This window comes from Triturus cristatus, chromosome 6 (assembly GCF_964204655.1).
Source record: "Triturus cristatus chromosome 6, aTriCri1.1, whole genome shotgun sequence".
NCBI lineage: Eukaryota > Metazoa > Chordata > Amphibia > Caudata > Salamandridae > Triturus > Triturus cristatus.
The window spans coordinates 1,352,940,280-1,352,959,384 of NC_140589.1; the positions used below are offsets into that span (position 1 = coordinate 1,352,940,280).

The following is a 19,105-nucleotide window of genomic DNA, read 5'->3' on the forward strand; positions in this document are numbered from 1 at the left end:
CGCGCACACACAACTCCCGCTTCTCCCCCTACCCCACCACATTTTGCATCTCCGGCCGCTCGCGCGCGGCCAACGCTTGTCTTTTCTCTGTAAGCTTTTGTTTCTATCACATCTTCTCCCCTGTATTTTCTTCCATTAAAGGCTCCCCGTATCTCCTCTCCTTATGTCATCACGTGCCCCCTGCCTCTCCTGCTCTCCCCTTTCATCACGATTCACGTCTCCATTCATCACGATTCACGTCTCCATTCATCACGATTCACGTCTCCTTTCATCACGATTCACGTCTCCTTTCATCACGATTCGCGGCTGCCCTCTCATCCACCTGCTTTTCATTTCACCAAGGGGGTTCTTCGGTCTCCTCTCTCCGGCAGTTCCTCCCGCTTCGCTCCCCTTTACTGCTGCCGGCATACACCCACGTACATGGCTCCAGTAAGCTGTCTATTGTATTTTTAATTTTTTTGTACCAAGAAATGGAAAAACTGTCCGTATATAATTTTACAATTCAACAAGTGAATTCGTGCTTTAGAAGAAATAGCCAGGCCTGTGGAGAACATAAAAAACAGCCGCTGGCTCTCAGGAGAGATCTAAGTCAAGAAGTTCTTCACCCCTGAATCGTATTTTCGTGGTACACGGCTTATTCAAAGTTTAAAGACTTAGACGGAATCCCATCATTTGAGATTGCAACAATTTCTTTGCCATATGTTTCGTTACTACGACACCCTCCTAAAATGAAATATACATAGCTAGGTATCTTATTTACAAGCCCCTTGCGCCGCCTGGTACATAACTTTTTCCCACATAAAAAAGTGACGCACCAGCGGCGCAAGGGACTTGTAAATAAGCTCCGTACAATACCGTTTAATGTTTTGCATACTTTTTGTATCACTCATGTTTCCTTACGGTTGGGTATCAAGCATTGTTCTGTTTACGACCTTGACTACTTCAACAGACAGATGGTATACGCTCGTTATGATAGGGCAAGAATCTATAACCATAGAAACGTTTGAATAAGTTTACCTGTGCCTCTGGAATCTTCCGGAATGCCTCGCTCTGGTGACTAGAGTGTCCAACAGGAACCAGGCTGTGGTGGTGGGAGATTAAAGGGTTGGAGGGTCTGGTTGGGAGGGGGACGAGGAGTGGGGGGCACGGTGGTTGCAGAGCCCAGTAGCGGACAAAGCCGAAAGGCGCGGTGGCTGACACCTCTCTGACCACTCGGGACCCTTCTGAGGCCTAACTCTGATTCCAGGGTCACGTCATTCGAGTTTTGTCCCATCTGCCCCCCGCCCCCAAGGAAATGACGAAACCCCACAAATGACATTGTGCAGTGATGCACTCAACGCGCTGGCCGCTGTGCTTTGATGAAGTCAATGGAGGTGTCCAGCTGGGCCCATGGGCCACTGACCACGGCTAATGAAGCACGGGCCAGGGGGCAGCGACTCAATCAACGGCTTTGCCGAGGAGCAGACACACTTCTAGCCGGACGCTGTTGCAGAAAGAGGTGCGAGTTTTTTCAGATCTGAATTCAGCTTGAAGTGTGACCATTTCTATAACCAAGGTGTTTTTTTTTTTTTTTTACAGTTTGTGTGTCTTTAATATAGGGCAAACTTGGACCACGGTCATGAGAGCGTTTTACATAAACGCCAGATTATATTACAGAAGGTCAGATTAATTTTTAAAGGCACATACACATTAGGTGATCTGAATCACAGACTGTTGAGATGATGCCGGTACTCGAACCTGGATTCCGAGTTCCAAAGTCGGCAGCTTGGGCCGTTAGGCCACATCTCCTCACCCGGTTCTACTTCTAAAAACCCGCCCAAAGCCCCGGTTCCATTGTGCCACCTCATTGAGTGATTTTCCCAAGCGAAGTCGCGGATAGGACTCGGAAAGACTACACTTTTTTTGTATTCTACCATCAGCAGGTGTTATGTTACTGTCCAAAAACCATTACCATTATGAGGAGCATTTGTATGTTTGTGTACAAAGTATGGGATCTGAGAAGGCCATGGTGCAGACAGAGTTTCTAAAGTGTGAGAATAAAAGCAGACCAGTGGACCAATATGGAGCTAATTCAGATTCAAGCATTGGCAATCCCAACATGACTGTCTAAGCGCCTTGATGCCCTTGGGCTTAGTTAGCGCTCTATAAGTTTTATTTCATTCATTCGTGCATTCATTCTAAAGAATGACATGTTAAGCCAGACCTAAACATTCATGGATGTTAAAGAATGCCCTCCCCCAACTTGCAGAGAAAAACGCCATAAATTATCTAGGCATCTGAGACACTGTAATAGCATTACAATGGCATGTGTGTGTGTGCCCCAGAAAGTTCAAGGATAGACAGCTGGATAAACAAGCATTTGCAATGCAATAGGTCTCGCATTTATACGAGTTTGAGCTATTGGCATTGTAAATGACAATGCTTTTTATTTAAGTTTAGTTTTTTTAAAACATAAATAAAAGGCACTGTCATTTACAATGCCAATAGCTCAAACTCGTATAAATGTGAGACCTATTGCATTGCAAATGCTTGTTTTCTCCTGCTCCTATTCAAATGTGTTTCTATCACATGTGCTTCTTGACTAATTAAGACGAAGACGGAGTTGGTGTCTTACTGCACGTGTGGTTTTTATGCACAGCACACTTGTTTTGGTGGCTCTTATGGTAAATGGTTCTCGAGGGGACACGTTATTGGTGCATTTGTGCATAATAAGCAACACTTCCCTCTCAGTGTGAGGGGAAAGGGTTCGGATAAATATGCATTTCAAATTGGTAAAGGCCAGTGCACGTCGGGACAATGAAAGGTACTGAAGAGTACAGATGCGTCCGTACCTACATCTGTTGCAGCTGTAACATTGGAGGCTGTCAGAAAAATTGCACTGTGTCCAGGTAGAAGCTGTGTGTTACCTCCAATCTATGTGGAGATAGGCTGTTACTGGCACAATGTGACCACTGTCACTTTAAACAACGTATTCACAAACACATTGTGCTCCACCTCTCTCAGTACAGACGACATTTATGAAAACAGGCCCCAGGGTGACATGCTGTATGTATAGCACAACCCAATGGTGCGTTTTTATTGATTTCATAAGTATGCAAGTCTGAGTCACCCATGCTTGGATTTGAAATTGTCACATGATGACTTGGAGTTGGGGCAAGTGCATTGTCACACACACTCAGCTGTTTTATCAAAAGGCAGTCCCAGGAAGTAGAGGTCCCTTGCTGAAATTCATCTGACTTTTCGCAGTGCCAGTTGAGGATGTGGGTGGAGCCAGAGAAAAGTAGGCGTGGCCTCCGACAAAGATTTGAGCACCTGCACTTCATATTTTACAAATTAAGCACTGTCTGAACCTCTTTCCGGGCAAAGAGGATTTGTGTGTCATTAACATAGTTATCGGGCGTTCTCCTGAGACAGATCCAGGAGCTGCACCAGAGGCCTAAATAAATGTTGAAAAGAAGACACGAAGGATGATTTTTGAGGTACGATGCAGTGTATTGGATGCATGGAAGATATAGATGCCTTTCTTGACCTTCCCTAAGGAGATAATACCTCCGTCCTGTGAATTCCAGTCCAATAAAATCACCATAAGGCAGAACAAATCTAAGACTCATCCTAGCCAGACTTGAAACAACACAGATGCAGTATTTCAGAGCCACTTTTGGTATCTTCTTGGTAACAATACATTTAACATCAGAAGCAATAATGTTGATATCATTCTAGTTCTAACAAGGCAGAACTGTTGTTGTAACCTCACCTTTTTCATCCGGCAGATACCTGAAGTCGATTGGCTCGCTGACCTCTTGATCGGATGGTCTTCGAAGCTGCATTTTCACTGTGATGGGCTCAGTAATACTCTTGTAAAATGCCGGGGTCTTGAAAACGATGGCCACTTGCCGGTGCACGTCTGCTTGTGAAAACGTTCCTTTGCCTTCCCACTCGCTGGTGAAAAACCGGACTTCGATGTCATCTGACAGAATGAGGGGAGAGAAACATGAAGAATGAATGACAAAAATGTGCGTCTGGTTCTGTGTTTTTGCCATTGACTGTCTCCCTGTTGAACACTGTTGCTCCCTGGAGGCTATGCTTGGTGTGTCTGACCACAAAAGGTAGATGTGGCTCCCATCATCCCGGGGTTCATCTCTGGCACAATAGTATCAGTTTGTGGCATAGTAGTGTCCCTTGCATAAATTGTGAGCCTTGACATATTTTAGACATTCTTGGTCTTGTTGTGCATACTCTCATCCATCATTAACAAATTATAGCTACTTTTTCATCCCTGAAATAATAATGGCCATTACTGCTGTATGGTAAGCATCCTGGACACTGTGATGTCCACGCATGGCACAGTGGGGTTTCTAATATTATAGTGAGCATTACTGTCATATTAGAAGTTTACCTGACGTTATAGCAAACATTTATGGCATGTGATCTTAATGTACATTTGAAGCAGATTCTGTTAATGTGAATCATTTGTACATGTAGTTACTCGATAAAAGTGGCAAAAGGATGTCTGGGGACTGACTGGTTACTAAAACTGAAAACTGATATTTTAAAGGCAAAACTCGTGTTTCTTCCAGAAAAGAAATTTGGGAAATTGAATTTGTTTGCCCAAAAGGGAAGTGGTATTTGGTTAAAAAAAAATGTTTATTCTCAGAAACTGGTATCCTGATAAAGTCACAATGGTTGGATTTGCAAAACATGTATAGCTGATAGTTGTCCTCTGATAAAATATGTTAGTAGCTCAGGATCTTTTTTCTCGAGCAGAAGTATGTCTTAGTATAGAAAAGCTTGGAGACACCTGATCTACATCATTTACACTGGGCCTGAATTGCTTTTGCTTGTGATATTCATTATTAATGTTTTAAAAAACAGGCATGCATGCATTAGTGCAGTATTATTTATGTGCAATGCGGGCTGGGACTAAAATACGTTGATCTTTTTCATTCTGCATGTTTACTTTACTAAACCAGTAATGCATGTAAATTTACCAATGCGTCTTGCCCCAACGGATGTGCAGCCATAGAAGGTCAGCTGTCCTCTCAGCCCACCATGTGACTCTGGCCCGACCCACTGCTCCTACCTTGACATTAGCTTTGGACTCAGGAGCGCCATGTTTTCTTGGCCGCTCCTCTCCTTCCTGCATACCTAATACTTATTAACCTTTCTGCCTAGAATGTTCAGCCTGCCCGGAAAGGTTAAGATAGACTGACTGTAGTGTCCTTCCTGTTTGGCCTGGTAAGGACTAGTCTGGGGCCTTGGGGCAGAACCTGTGCCTCCCCTCCTCGCCCACTTTCTCTTGGGTGCATCCAATTATCTGGCCCACCGTGTCTCCTGGATGAAGTGCATAAACTCCTCCTTAGGTGGTGTAACAGTGCCTCTAGCGGGTCGACCCTCCGCCCTTCTTGGGTGGAGTCCATTTGCGCTCTCTTGGTAGTTCAACATTGCCTCCGATGAGCTGCTCTTCAGGAGTCGATTCAATACAACACATCTGTGAGGGCTTATAGTGCCTCAAATAGGATAGCCCCTCTATCACACGTGAGTGGACTCCATATTGCGCTTTAACTGTTGTTTTAACAGAGCCTCCTGAGTGGATTCCAAACACTGATTTGGCGTCTTAATAGCACCTTCTACGGGTGTGTCGTCTGCCACTCCTGGGTTAACTTTATATAACAGTCCAGTGATGACTTAACAGTGCCTTCAATGGGATGGCTCTTCTGATGATACTGAGTCAGTTTCTAATACCTCTAGCAAACCCGACTGATGCACATCAAAGGCAGGTTCTACATTTGATACTGTCCATGCCAAAGTTTGTGAGCACCTGCATGTGCGATGGCATCTATTCTCACACTCTCCATTGCACCCCTTGCTTATGCACACTGACATTAGACGCACCGTGCTTGCATCATGTGTGACAAACCTCACCCAATATTTCCATAAATGCCAAACAACCAAGAACCATACACTCCAGAAAGTGCCAAAGGAACCGATAAAAATCAGAGTGCTGCACAGCCACATCAGGGGTATGAAGCACTAAATAAATATTGCTTTCGAACCACCTAGAAGGCACTCTAGGCTTCACAAGTGAAATGGAAAGAGGTTTATAGATACCAATTCAACAGAATACAATATACCTTCAGTGTTTTTTCACTTGCTGTACGTGCTATATTTGATTGCACAATGCAGTTCCAGCAACATATATTGTTTGTAAAATGCAGTATAGTGACTAAATAAATGATAAAAATGAGTATATTCCACCAGGCCGCCCACACTTTTTGCCTTTTATTCTAAAACTGAAATGGTCACATTTTTTTCAAAGGTATTGTGCAGGTCAGGATAAGTCGAGGGCCCATGTAAAAAACAATTAAGAAATAGAGTAAGGAGAAATCATACATTTATTACTGAGATCTTGCATTTTGTTTTGTGTCACTTAAAGAATAAATGAGGTGAACAACCAACATACCTTTCTGGACTTTGTCGCACAGCAAAAATATTTCCTCCTGTCCTCGGACGCTCCCACAGTTCTTGTTGACACGGCAAATCCGCAGCTCAGCGGTGTTGGGGGATCCTATGAAAATGGAACATTATTTAATTGACTGTGCGTCTATATCTCTTCCTGCCATTACGAGCACTCAGAATAAAGTCTGTATCATTTTGGTGCATTATTGAACCTGTAGCAGAGGGGCGGGGGAGGAGTAATCATTAGTGCAGCAGGTGCAGTGGCACTGGGGTCAGGGGGTGTCAGGGTCCACCTTCACCCTAAATGTCACTGCAGTTTAGTACTCAACCTTGGGAAGCACTAACAGGTGCTATCTGCAAGGATAGCTGTCTTTCCTGTTGATGGACGCCCTCACTGGGATCCTCTGCATCTCCGATGAGGAATCTCACCATCCAGGTAGCACGGAAAATCACCTTGCATGTTAAGTTATACTTTGTTTACAACAGTAGTTGAGCTCATGTCAACCATGGCCACCATTCACTGGTCAGATGCCTCAGTGATTTGCTAACAACTGGTGTGACTTCAAGATCATGAATTTGAATCCCTGTAGGGTCAACGTTGTCTTTCAATCTGCCCAAAAAAACAACCAGAATTAGGGTATTCATTTCTATGTGAAAATAAGCTACAGGTATGGCCCTAGAGTAACAGTTGCCCCCAATACTATTGATTTCTATGTAACCAGAGAACCGCACACCATCTTCGCTACTGCTTGCTCTGGAGTATTTGAATGCGCTCATTGTTAAGGGTTTGCCTTTCTTGTTTATAATATAGAGCCAAGCTTGTGTTTTTAAAGACTGCTTTCTTCTTACCTTTCACCAGCTGCAACTCATGCTGAGACATTCCTTAAATGCATCAAGTAGACAGACTGGGCCCATATAGGTTTTAAATAAATTACATGAGCATAAATATTGCCATAACCCCCAATAAGACATTTAAAAAGCTGCTCGCAACACCACTCCACAAATAACCGATTTATCAGCATTCCTTCGTCTAAGTCTTCTTTGTATTTCCTGCTTCTTATATGTTTAGAATGTTCCAGCCTTCTAACAGGAGCTGTGTCACATGGGGGTAACCCTATGACATCGTCAGGTCTCTGTTAATATGTTCTACAAGACTATCATACCTTGAGGATCGTTCATATTTGAGAGTCAATTTAATTTAGTGAGTGCCTCTTGCAGATTATGACTGTCAGTAATAAGTTACATTTTAGCAAGTCATCTCTAAGAGAAGTGGTATCCTCTAGGTTTCAGAGAAGGGAGGGTGACAAACCCAGTGCTCCACCCGTTCAGAAAGTGCATCACATAGACACCTCATAGGTGTCTACGAGAACTAAACTGATGTCCTGGTGACGTCGAACATCAAGGTACCTGACGGTACGGTCAGAACTGAAAGGAAAAGTCTAGGTAACCGCACTTTGTCCTAGAAGTTAACAGAACATCACGAGCTTAACCCAAGTTGATGCTCAAGCCTGACAGTTCACAACATTTTAAAAACTTGCTAATAGGGGATAAATTCATGGTGGGATCCTTTACAGATAAGACAACATCATTGGCAAATGAAGGCAAGAGCAAGCTGTAAGTATGTAAGCTTGGCCACCTGCACGAGGGATCTTGCATTAGCATGCGAGGGAAAGAGTCCAGCGAGCAGCAACAGAAGACCAACCTGGAAGAAGATGCCTCTTACAAGACATCCGACGTATACCTATGAAGTCCACCTAGGAACGAAAGAGGTGCAACCCACAGGAAGGCACAGCTTAAGCAACACCATAGTATGGGTGCCATTCAGTCAGGCCCAACAGCACTGGAGATACAGCTAACAGGAAACAAGGGTACGCGCTCTCTCGAGTCCATCGAGGAGGAACACTGGAGCAAACTTAAACAAGAGGAAGATCAATGAAGCCTTCCCAGGTGCAACAGATGTGCAATCTGCACAACAGGGTTTTGAAGTACATGGTAGTGTAGGTGTCCATCTGAGGGAAGAGCTGCAGGGAAGCATGATTACAAAGTGTGCTAGTAGTTATAGATGTATGTATTGTTATTTCCTTGCTATACGATTAGAACCCATATTGGTGATAATCGTGTTATCAGTTATTAGGAACTCATGCCTTTGATTGATGTGCCCTATTTGCCTGGATTCTTTTTTTCAATTGCCTTCTGAGAGGAAATGTTACTGATTCACAATGCCATATAAAGAATAGGATTACAGATTCTACTCAATCGTCTTCTGATCACTTTTACTTCTGATGGTTACGATCTTCCACTCCCCTGATGCTTCAACGCTCACTCCACTGAAATATCAGAATCAGCAAATACTACAGATAAGCAAACCTATGCATTTCGAGCCAAAAACAAAGAGGCCAACTCAAAAAAGGGAAGTAGCAGTATTCTTTTACATACTCTTACATGCCTTTGTGAATCCTTCCCAAAACATCCAACTTCCTATTAGTAAAAGTGCAGGGAGGCTCCACACAGTCCTTTTCATTTCTACTAATTGTAAATTCATATTTCTATTTTATTACCATTTTTTCCCGTTTTAGATGTTCTGGGGCAATTCTCAAAGGCATGTAAATGTACATAAAAGCGTAAAACAAGAGTGCTACTTTACATATTCCAAAATGCCTTTGTGACTAGGCCCGAATGTGTGAGATGTCTCGATTGTGGGAATGGAAAGTCCAAAATCCACTTGGAGTCTGAAATACTTACGGTTGTCATAAATTGGATTGGACACAACAGGAGCAAGCGGTATTGTACAGTTGCCATGCTCGTCAGGGAGGAACACCTGAAAACACAGCCTGACCACGTTAAGGTCATAATCTTCAATGATAAGCAGCTTATCTTCCGGCACTGTTGAGGAAAAGAGAAATCATTCTTAAAAATACCTTGCTTTTTAAACTCTCTCTTTTCATACATTTTGGTTGAGAGTATGTCTCAAACATGTTTACCTTCTTTTGGTCAGTTTTATACACCATTCAAACCAGTTTCACTGTGTTTTCCCTTCAACAATGCAGGGTTTACCAATGCCCCTATTTTCTCATACAGTTTCTGCAGAGCACTTACGGGGCTACCCATAAACAATTCTTGCCACAATAGGAAAATTGACGTTTTGACTTATTACTCCTTTCCCAAGCACCCAATGTTGCAGGGTAATCCATGAAAATAGCTTTCACCCTATCTCCTTCCACACATATCTTGGGAAATTATTCCATAAACTTCCTTTGGCCTCTGGACTTCTTCCAAAGCATGTGCTTTATCTTCACTGACCAACTACCTCTCCCTTATCCAATAGTGGATGATTACAAAATTTCTTAAGCTCAATGAACTAAAAAAAAACGAGTCTTTTATGAAAACTGGCATTCCTAGCGGGAAAACGTAAATCTGGCCCCCGGTCATATGTTCATCTACTGCGCTTGCAAAGGTTGTTTAAATTGGGCATTGATACTGATGCTAATCATCCTTTGGATGCCCAAAGTCCTAAAGTTTGTAGTATTGACTTCCTGTAGATTGTCAGGGCACACCAACCTGGATATCCGGATCTGAAAGGAGAGAGAATATTTTCCACACTTTCCCAAAGCCACATCCAACTAGTATCATTTTAGACCTGGGGCAAGGGGAATGGGACAAGAGAGAGGAACTGGATATTGTTACATGCCTGACTACAAAGCCAGATTTAATCTGCACAACCAGAGCACTGTTCTTTAAAAAGCAAAGGAGAGTCTTCGCATAACTGTTGTTTGAACTTGGAGGTTTTAACAGGAAGTGTTGCCTAAAATATACCTGCTGTCGCTCTATGTATTTTTACTTTCTACTACAATTTGAAATCCGGACTTACTTAGGAGCTGAAAAACAATGAAGCCCTGCTTTAGTAACTGAATACCCATCAGGATTACAATTAGCCTGTTTATTAACAAGAGCTTCCTTCAATATAAGGTAATACCTTTTTGTGCTTGGTTGGCGTTCAAGCTAAGTGTGTAACTTTGACATGAATGCATTCATTAGTATTGCATGCATATTTTCTAACCTCTTTGATACCAGTGTTTCATACAACATTACTTCTGTGTTGATATACTTTCAATGAAATTTGCAATAATTTATAATCCATATGGCTTATTCCTTACGAAGTAAACAGTGCAATAAACTTCATAATCCTGTGAATGAATCTTCACAAGTGCTACAGAGTTTGCAATTCCCATATATGACTCCTTAAGAAAGAAACAAGTGATATGGAGTTTATAACCGCAATGGATGACTTTTTGTGAAACAAACAAGTGCAAGTCTATTCTTACAAGATATTCTCTAGTTCTAAGATGTCTCTGTCGACTTCATGAGCGATAAGAAAACAGGATTCCAACAAGTCCCAGCAGCAGCAACCACATACCACACGGAACTTTATACTCCACGCAAGATTGACACCACCTTCAGCAAATGCTGTGAGATTCCTGTGGGCTCACGGATCATAACTTGTCTTTACTCGGATGTTTCAGGAAAGAGTTTTCCTAAGAAGTGAGGCTTCTGTCCAAGCAGGTTGTATGATAGAGGCAGGCATGACTAAACAATGCGTGCCTCTACAACGCTGCCCTAACCACAAATGCATCTGAACAACGCATGCCTTTACCACGCTATTTTGGGGTAAAGGCATTGCTGATAAAGGGATATGTGTGGTCAAGTTCACACCCGAGCCCCCCTCTGAGCCCTAAAAACTAACACGACCCCCCCCCGACCCGCCTCGAGACCTAAAAACTAACCTGACACCTCTCTAAGCCCTAAAAAGTACCCCGAACACCCAAGCCCTAAAAACTACCCAGCCCTCCCAAATTCAAAAAACTAAACCAACCCCCCAAGCCCTAAACACTAACCCAACCCCCACGAGCCTTAAAAACTACCCCAAACCCCCCGAGCCCTAAACCCAACCCGACCGCCTTGAGCCCTGAAAACTACCCCGACGCCTGAGCCCTAAACACTGCCCGACCCTCCTAATCCCTAAAAACATCCCAACCCCCTTAACACCCGGTCCCACAGCCCTAAAAACTACTGCAATGATTCTTTTGATACCTTTAAGTACCAACTTTAGTAGCTCCAGTCAGAAGTAAGCACCGCTGAGTTGTCAGCATGTAACCCTATACTTGCCAATGGGGCTACTAGTTTTTCAACAGTAAAACTGTCACTTTGGGGGTTTTAAGGTTAAGAAATATACAAAAAAAATCCTACTTTTTAATATAACGCATCCTGCCTTAGGACTCGACAGGCCTACCTTAGGGGTGACTTACATACAATAAAAGGGAAGGTCTGAACTTTATCATTAGATTAAATGGCAAAGTCAAGTTAGCAGTTCAAAACTGCTCTACCAGTCTGCAGTGGCAGGCTGGGAAACATGTTTTACTTTATTACCCTCATTGTGGCACAATAAATGGTGCAGTCTATGAGAGACACTTTAATTTACAGGCCACGGGTACCCCATTTCCCATATATTAGGGATGTACAAGTAATTTAACTTATGTCAATAGTGTATAAGCCAATAAAACATGCACTTTCAGGGTCGGAGCACTGGCACCGAGGTCTAGTTACACTCTCAGAATGACTGCACCAGTCCCCACTACCCAAAATGTGGGTTAAAAAGTGGGATTCAACCCGCAAAAAGCCATTTCCTCACATTTGGGTACTTCTGGCAACTTTCAACCAGTACCACAGGCAGACACATGAAAAATTATTTAGTACCAGCTCATGATAATTTTATTCTTGTTTGGTTTGATTTTGTTTGTGAATGCTTTCCAGTATGTATCATGCTACTCTCCCATCCGTCCAAAATGACTTAAGTGTAACTTTGAAATACCTGGACTACCTAGATGTTCCTCGTATCTTTCAACACCAATTAAGTTGTCTGCTCTTCACCATCCTTGTGCAGTCTTTCGTAGGCTCCCTCATACACTGTATAGCAAATCATTCTGCATATAATTGGGTTAGTGAATGAATACATGAGAACAAATGTGCAACTAGAACTGCAATCTAAAACAAGTATTGGCATAGCCAATAGGTCTCGCCTTTTGGAACTTATAAGTGTTTAGTTATCCAGCACAATATCCTTGGTGCAACAATATCAAGTGTTGCATGGCTAAACACTTACAAGGTCCCAAAGGCAAGACCTATTGGCTATGCCAATGCTTGTTGCTTGCTTGCATTAAGGCTCATGGTATCCTTGCTAAACTACTGAATAATAAATGCTATGGTAACACTGGGACGAGTCCCACAGCGCTTACATTTAATGAGGCACTAGGACGTTGTTGATTTTAGCTCATGCGAGTAAGTTACGGGTAACATCGGTTTGGCCTCAGGGGACTTTAGGGGGGTAAAGGTCGATTGCCTGGCAGTCATTAATTTGCAGAATGCTGACCCTTTATAACTGGCGGGAAAGCTAAAGTATTTGCCTGTCTCAGGCACTGCAAACAGGCCGAAGCTGTCGAGCGCGAGCCCTTTTCACTGCTGATGGAGACAATAAGACAATAACAAGCAGGAAGTGGGATAAGGGAGGGGGGTAGGTAGGGCAGTCGCGTGCACTAAGGGGAGAGAGGCACGCAGGCTGGCAAATGGTGTGCACTTTCGCGGCCGCTTTGATGTTCTCAGTGGCCGCGCGGCTCACTGAGAACATCAAAGCGGCCGCGAAAGTGATCATGCAGGCTGACAAATGATGCACGCGCCCGGCGCACATGCACTGTAGCTGGAGGCCTGAAAAGCCACTAGTTTGCACTTCCAAAACCCGCTTACTAAAACTGTCGCCAGAGCAGCGCTGGCTCAGGCGAGACCTAAAAAGGAAGCTATGTAGTGGTGGAGGTATCTGGCAATTAAGCAGCATTGAGGTGTGACCCCACTGGATCTGGGTGAGCAAATCTCTCACTCACCCGCTGTACAATTATTTGGGGTTGTTTCGGTGGGGAGGGGGGAGTGAGGGTTGTGCGTGTGTTCCCACTATATGGTATACTAGTCAGTCAGGTGCCCACCATTGCAGGAGCGCACTATTCATTCTTTACGATTTTATGTCTTCTCAAGTAAACTGACTTTTTTTCTGGTGACTTTTACTGGTCCGGACGCCGGCGAATTCCAGCACACACTCAGCCATAACTGGTTGAATAATTTATTTGTTTCTACACTACAGGGAGGCTCTTCTTTAGTTCATTAAATGAATACCAACGCTTTTTCGTGTTAGATTTCAATTCTCCCCCAAGGCGCGCAACATACATGGCCCGGGGCCCAGCTGACCGCTCCTAGTTAAGGATTAAGGTTTGTTCCTTTCTAAGCATTTTATTTGTCCACAGAAATACGTCACTACACTTCCTTATCTCAGAGATCCTTAGTTGACTTTTTCTCCCATCCTTTTTTATGTATCTTTGCTTCTATCCATGCCGGACTAAACAGAGCCTGTGAGAGGCTGGACCACTGATGGCTGCTTTCTGGGTTAGCTGGCAAGAGGCATGCCACTCTGGCCTGAGGGAGTACACGCACGACTAATGCCACTCGCTGCTGTGCCACGTCCTGGGGCACAGGAATATTTTGTGAGCTCCTCTTCAAGACTACCTGTAAAACCCTAAGTCCCGTTACCTGTATGTTTGGGAATTTGTGCAATAAAATAATTTTGCCCGTTCATTAAAATTATTCGAAGAAGGTGCAATATTAAATCATTTTAAAACATAGTCCAGCCCTGTTCTTAGCCATAGTCCACCGTACATTTAAGTACTCCACCTCACCAGCATGGCTTCCCTTTTTCCTCTCTGCATATGTATAAAAATACAGTGACGAAATAGAACATAAAGTTATGTACTTTTGGTCTTAAATGGTTGTGTGTTAGAATCGGATTAAGCGTCCTTTAAATCCGTGACGAGTTCCCCGGATGGTACCGTGATATTTATTGCACCCGATAAAAATTCCCATAGCCTGGGATTGGAATTTATTGGCTGTGATATATTCCTCTTATTATGATTTTTGCCCTAAAAATGCAGCACAACGTGCGTATTTTGGGGATTTCTGCCCAAAATCCGCATATCCCAGTATTTACCGAGCTTTTTCCACCGGTATACTTCTGCAGGTTCGACCTGCTGACATGTACCTGGGGAAAGCTGTGTGGGCGTGGAGTTAATCTCGCCCAGTAATTCACATTCCACATTGTTTATCATTAGATCCCTGCGTAAGCAAAGGTTGCAGGGGGAAAAAAGACACGGGGCATTCGTAGACGGCCTCTTAAAGGGCATTGTCGAGACTGACCGGAACTGCATGACAGAACAAGGGAAATAAACACTTCGACACCTCTGTCACCCCGTTGTACAAACACTTGTATCTACTGCACTACTTTTATTTTAAACTGGGCGGGGACTAATATGAGAACGCACTCGGAAATTAGCCAAATGCATTCTGGGTGATAAATCACACCCTGCTATTGCTATTATGAGTAATCAGAAAAACAAGAGGTCTCATGCTCTGGGCGACTGTCGGACTTCCTTTTTTTGGTGTGAGTCATTTCTGTTTATGTCAACCTATACAAACATTTTACAGTGACTCGACTGTCCCACATACTGCTTTCTGCCTTTCTCTCCGAGTGCTGGACAAGTTCACAAGCACGCAGCTATACCTTGCGTTTCAGGCGGCCCTGCTACCAAAATAACTTCTAAATCTATACATGTATTTTTTAGAAATAAAAGTACATCAAAGTGTTGACTTCAACATTTTTTTAATGAATTTAGTACACATAGGCAGAGAAATAGATGGTTTTTAGCCCCTTCTTTAATAAAAATACTGATGCAACAGAACAGCAGGTTCACAAAGCTTTTTCTAAGAATATTTAAGTCTTACTTTATACTACAGCACCCTACATCTATAAAACTCCAATACTCCAGCACCGCAGCACTATAATTGCAACACTGCAGCCAAAATAGTGCAACTACACACTACCACACTATGACAATACTGAAAATAAAGCACTGATAAACTACAGTATCACACTAACACTACATCACAATAACACTGCAAATTCAACACTAGATCACTTCAGCTAAAACACTACACATTCGCAACAACACAACACTGCAACAAAACTACACTGTGGTTACAGATGAGCCACACTACAACTAAACCACTTGCATACAAATCAAACATCACAAATACAACAACGATCATTGGAAGACGTCTTTGGGGCCCACCCTGGATAAGTTTATGCCCAGGAGATCTGGACGTCCTACTCCCGAGAAGTAGTAATGCTTGTTGGAGTGGCCAACTGGTCAAGACCCGAGGTAGGGGGAGGAGGAGCGGTGCTGGGGAGGACAAGCCAGCGGACGCATGAGAATAGGGAGATCTTGCGATATCTCTGGAGACGGCTCAGGCAAAGATGTCAGGGACAGACGCCGTTCTGCCAAGTCAATTTCCCTGCTAATGACCCCCCCCCAGCACGTTGCAAGAAGCCATCTAATGTGGAACCCGGGGAAGGTTTCCCTGGCCCAGAAGCAGCCTTCGGTTTCCCCATAGTCACTGGAGTGAGAGTTTAAAGTGCGAGATGGGGGACAATAGCACAGGGAGCCAATAAATCAAAGGACTAAAAGGAACAGCAAGCAAAACAGTACATTTTTGGCTGCAGATGTAAAGGAGGTAGCCACACCGGGCTCTTCCTGGCGCTGATGGGCCCGCCCTTTGCCCAGGCGCAGCCCGTGCTGCAGGACCCCGGGAATAATTTATGTGCCTCTGAGCGCAGGAATAGTGCGTTGGGCTGAAGGGGGCCGCAAAGCAGACTGGGGCGGGAGCCCTCGTCCCACCTGGCAGCCTTCTCTAAAGGTTCTCTTGAGATATCCAACAGCAAAGGCTATCGTTGCCTCAGTTGAGGACCTATATCTTTGACTGATCTCCACTCTCTACAAACACATGGAAGTCGATAAAGTTCAGCCTACAGAAGAGTGTGAAACCCCTCATTTTTCACGAAGAAACTCAGGGCACTCAGAGCAGAAAACTGGGCCTGGAGAAGTGACAGAAGAAACAGCATAATGAAACGGACAAGTAATGCCTCAACAACACACCAAGAAGCACAATACGTCAATCTGAAAAACGATGAGGACCCAATACTTGAGCTGCAACATAGATTCAGCCTGACGTTAAAGGAGCTCCACAGATCATCACCTAATTCAGAAACCCTAATGCCACCTTGTGGACTTCAACCTTCGTAACTAATTTGTGATTTCCTCGAAACCGACTTTGTCATCGAAGCATCTAATCTGGACACAATTGTCTTAGCATAAGCAACCACCAGAACTACAACTCTGACATACAGACTTCACCACCTCTGCTATCAAACTCACAAAGCGTTCTTTGACTTAATGCAGTCGAGCAGTACTTGTGGCTTACCAGCGAACTGGCTAACACGGCATCTTCAAGCATATCCTTCTAGCGACCTCTTCAAAAGTGACAGAATTATAGTAAAATCCTCCATGCTCACAAGAACCTTCTCCAGTTTCGTCAAAATAGCCTGCTGCGCTATTGACAGCTGAGTCCATGCTCGCTCAGTGGCCATCAGTTATCAGGGCCTAGAGGCACAGGAACTGATGCACTTTGCAAACGGGTGGGTCCACTTTCTGAACTGTTACAAACTAATGGAGTAACCCAAAATACATCAAAGGAACTGGGTACAATGTGGTAAAGACACAAGAGGGTCCAGACGTCCCTTATTTGGAAGAGCCAAACAGGAGAGGGAGCCAAAAAACTGTGCCTGTTCAAATCAATTGGCTACGTCACTGAAACAAGTTTTCACATAATTGATATACATGAAAGAAGGATATTCTCTAACAACACACCAGAAAGAAAGGCACAACTACTGTATTTTGGAGACAAAATCTCATTTATATTCTGTAGAAAAGATAAATAGTAGTAGTAAATTCCAGACGTAGCCTTGAGGTATATTTCATGTAGGTTTATTGGTTGTTTACCAGATGGTACAAGGTAGTTCAGTAGATGATAAGATTAGTCAAGATGATGGCAAAGGCCCCACCAGGAGCAGCATGGTTGCTGCTCAGCCCACTCTCTCCAACTGTCATTCTCTCCACGCAAGCAGGCACACCAACATTCCACTCTCTCTCCCATCAGGCACTCCAACATTCCATGCATCCATCACATTCATTCTGGCTGAGCAGCTAAGAGGGGAATGCACTTAAGGGAATTAAGGTACAACATATCCCCTTCCCTTGGGAACAATAAACAACAATAATTGCGACATTGCAGCAAAAATAAGAATAAGTATGCATGTAACATCGCACACAATAAATAAGAAGAATAAATATGAAAATGCAATGAGATAGAAGTAAGGAATGAGTAAATAGCAAAAAGCAACAAGAATGAAAGAAGAGTGGTAGTTAGCAAGAATTCAAGTTCAAAAGATACAAATAGCACTTCCCCTTCCCTTGGGAAATACAATAGAAAAAGTTAGAACCTTGCATGTAAAACATTCAAGTGTGATAAAAGTAAAGAGAGAAAAAACAGAATATAAGGAGATAACAGCCGATGTTAGAGAAGGCAGAACAAAGAAAGTAGGTAAAAAGGTGCAAGGCGGTAGCGTAACTGAGTTGGGGAAAAAGGAAACCAAAAGATCTGACACCCCAACTACATTTCTACACACAGCACAATGGAGGAAATAGTGCAGAACTGGAAGAGTGAAGAACCCCGGGAGATGTTTTGCACACCTCATATACTAATATATTAAATAAGAACCCCGGGAGATGTAAATACCTATACACTCATCCTCTTTTGCACGCCTCATGTACTAATATACTAAAGCCCCACTGAGTATAATGAACTAAAGAGTGGGTACATGCCCATTGCTTATTACAAGTAAAGATGGGTACACCGCCCATTGCGCATTCTAATTAAAAATGGAAACACTGCCCATTGCGCAATTTAATTAAAGATGGGTACACTGCCCATTGCACGTTTTAACTAAATTAAAGATGGGTACTCTGCCCATTGCACGTTTAACTAAATTAAAGATGGGTACACTGCCCATTGCGTGTTTCAACTAAACTACAAATGAGTACACCGCCCGTTACATATTACTTAATAAAATGTGGGTGCACTGCCCACTGCGCATTTTAACTAAAGATGGGTACACGGCCCACTGCGCAAGTAACCACTGATGGATAACAATCTAAAGGGTAATGCAAGCGTAACACTGCTGCTAGGCACCAAAGACTGTGTAGGGTGAAATCAGTGTGAAGGGTGTGCGCACTACCCCCACTGAAGAATGAAACTAGTGTAAGGAGACCAGCTCCTAAACAACAAATACCCTACAAAGAAAATGCCAAATACCCTGAAAGTATCTAAGTCAGGAAAAAAATAAGGCGAAGCGTAACTCTTGATGAAGTGTCAACAGAAATCATAATGTAAATATTATGAAGGATGAACATCTCCCAACTGTGAGATGTCACTAACATTGTAATATAACTCATAAAGCATGCATAACACATAAGAAAAGCATGAAAACATATGAAGTAACCACAGTGCAAAACACATGTCATGAAACACTGTCCATTGAAACACAATAAACTAAAACAAATAAAGTTGTCACCGTAGTTCCACTTATAAGGATACTTCACTGCAA

At 43.3% G+C, this 19,105-nt stretch overlaps 1 protein-coding gene across 2 annotated transcripts in view; it reads right to left on the reverse strand.

Annotated features, from left to right (window-relative positions):
* Positions 1-19,105, reverse strand: part of REL (REL proto-oncogene, NF-kB subunit) — a 275,373-nt gene that overhangs the window by 44,046 nt on the left and 212,222 nt on the right. For both annotated transcript variants that reach the window (XM_085612360.1, XM_085612361.1), the window contains 3 exons: positions 9,199-9,339; positions 6,461-6,565; positions 3,755-3,967 (listed from right to left, as the gene is read on the reverse strand). In XM_085612360.1, coding sequence (XP_085468486.1) covers positions 3,755-3,967; positions 6,461-6,565; positions 9,199-9,339 — 459 coding nt within the window. The remainder of the gene's footprint in view (positions 1-3,754; positions 3,968-6,460; positions 6,566-9,198; positions 9,340-19,105) is intronic.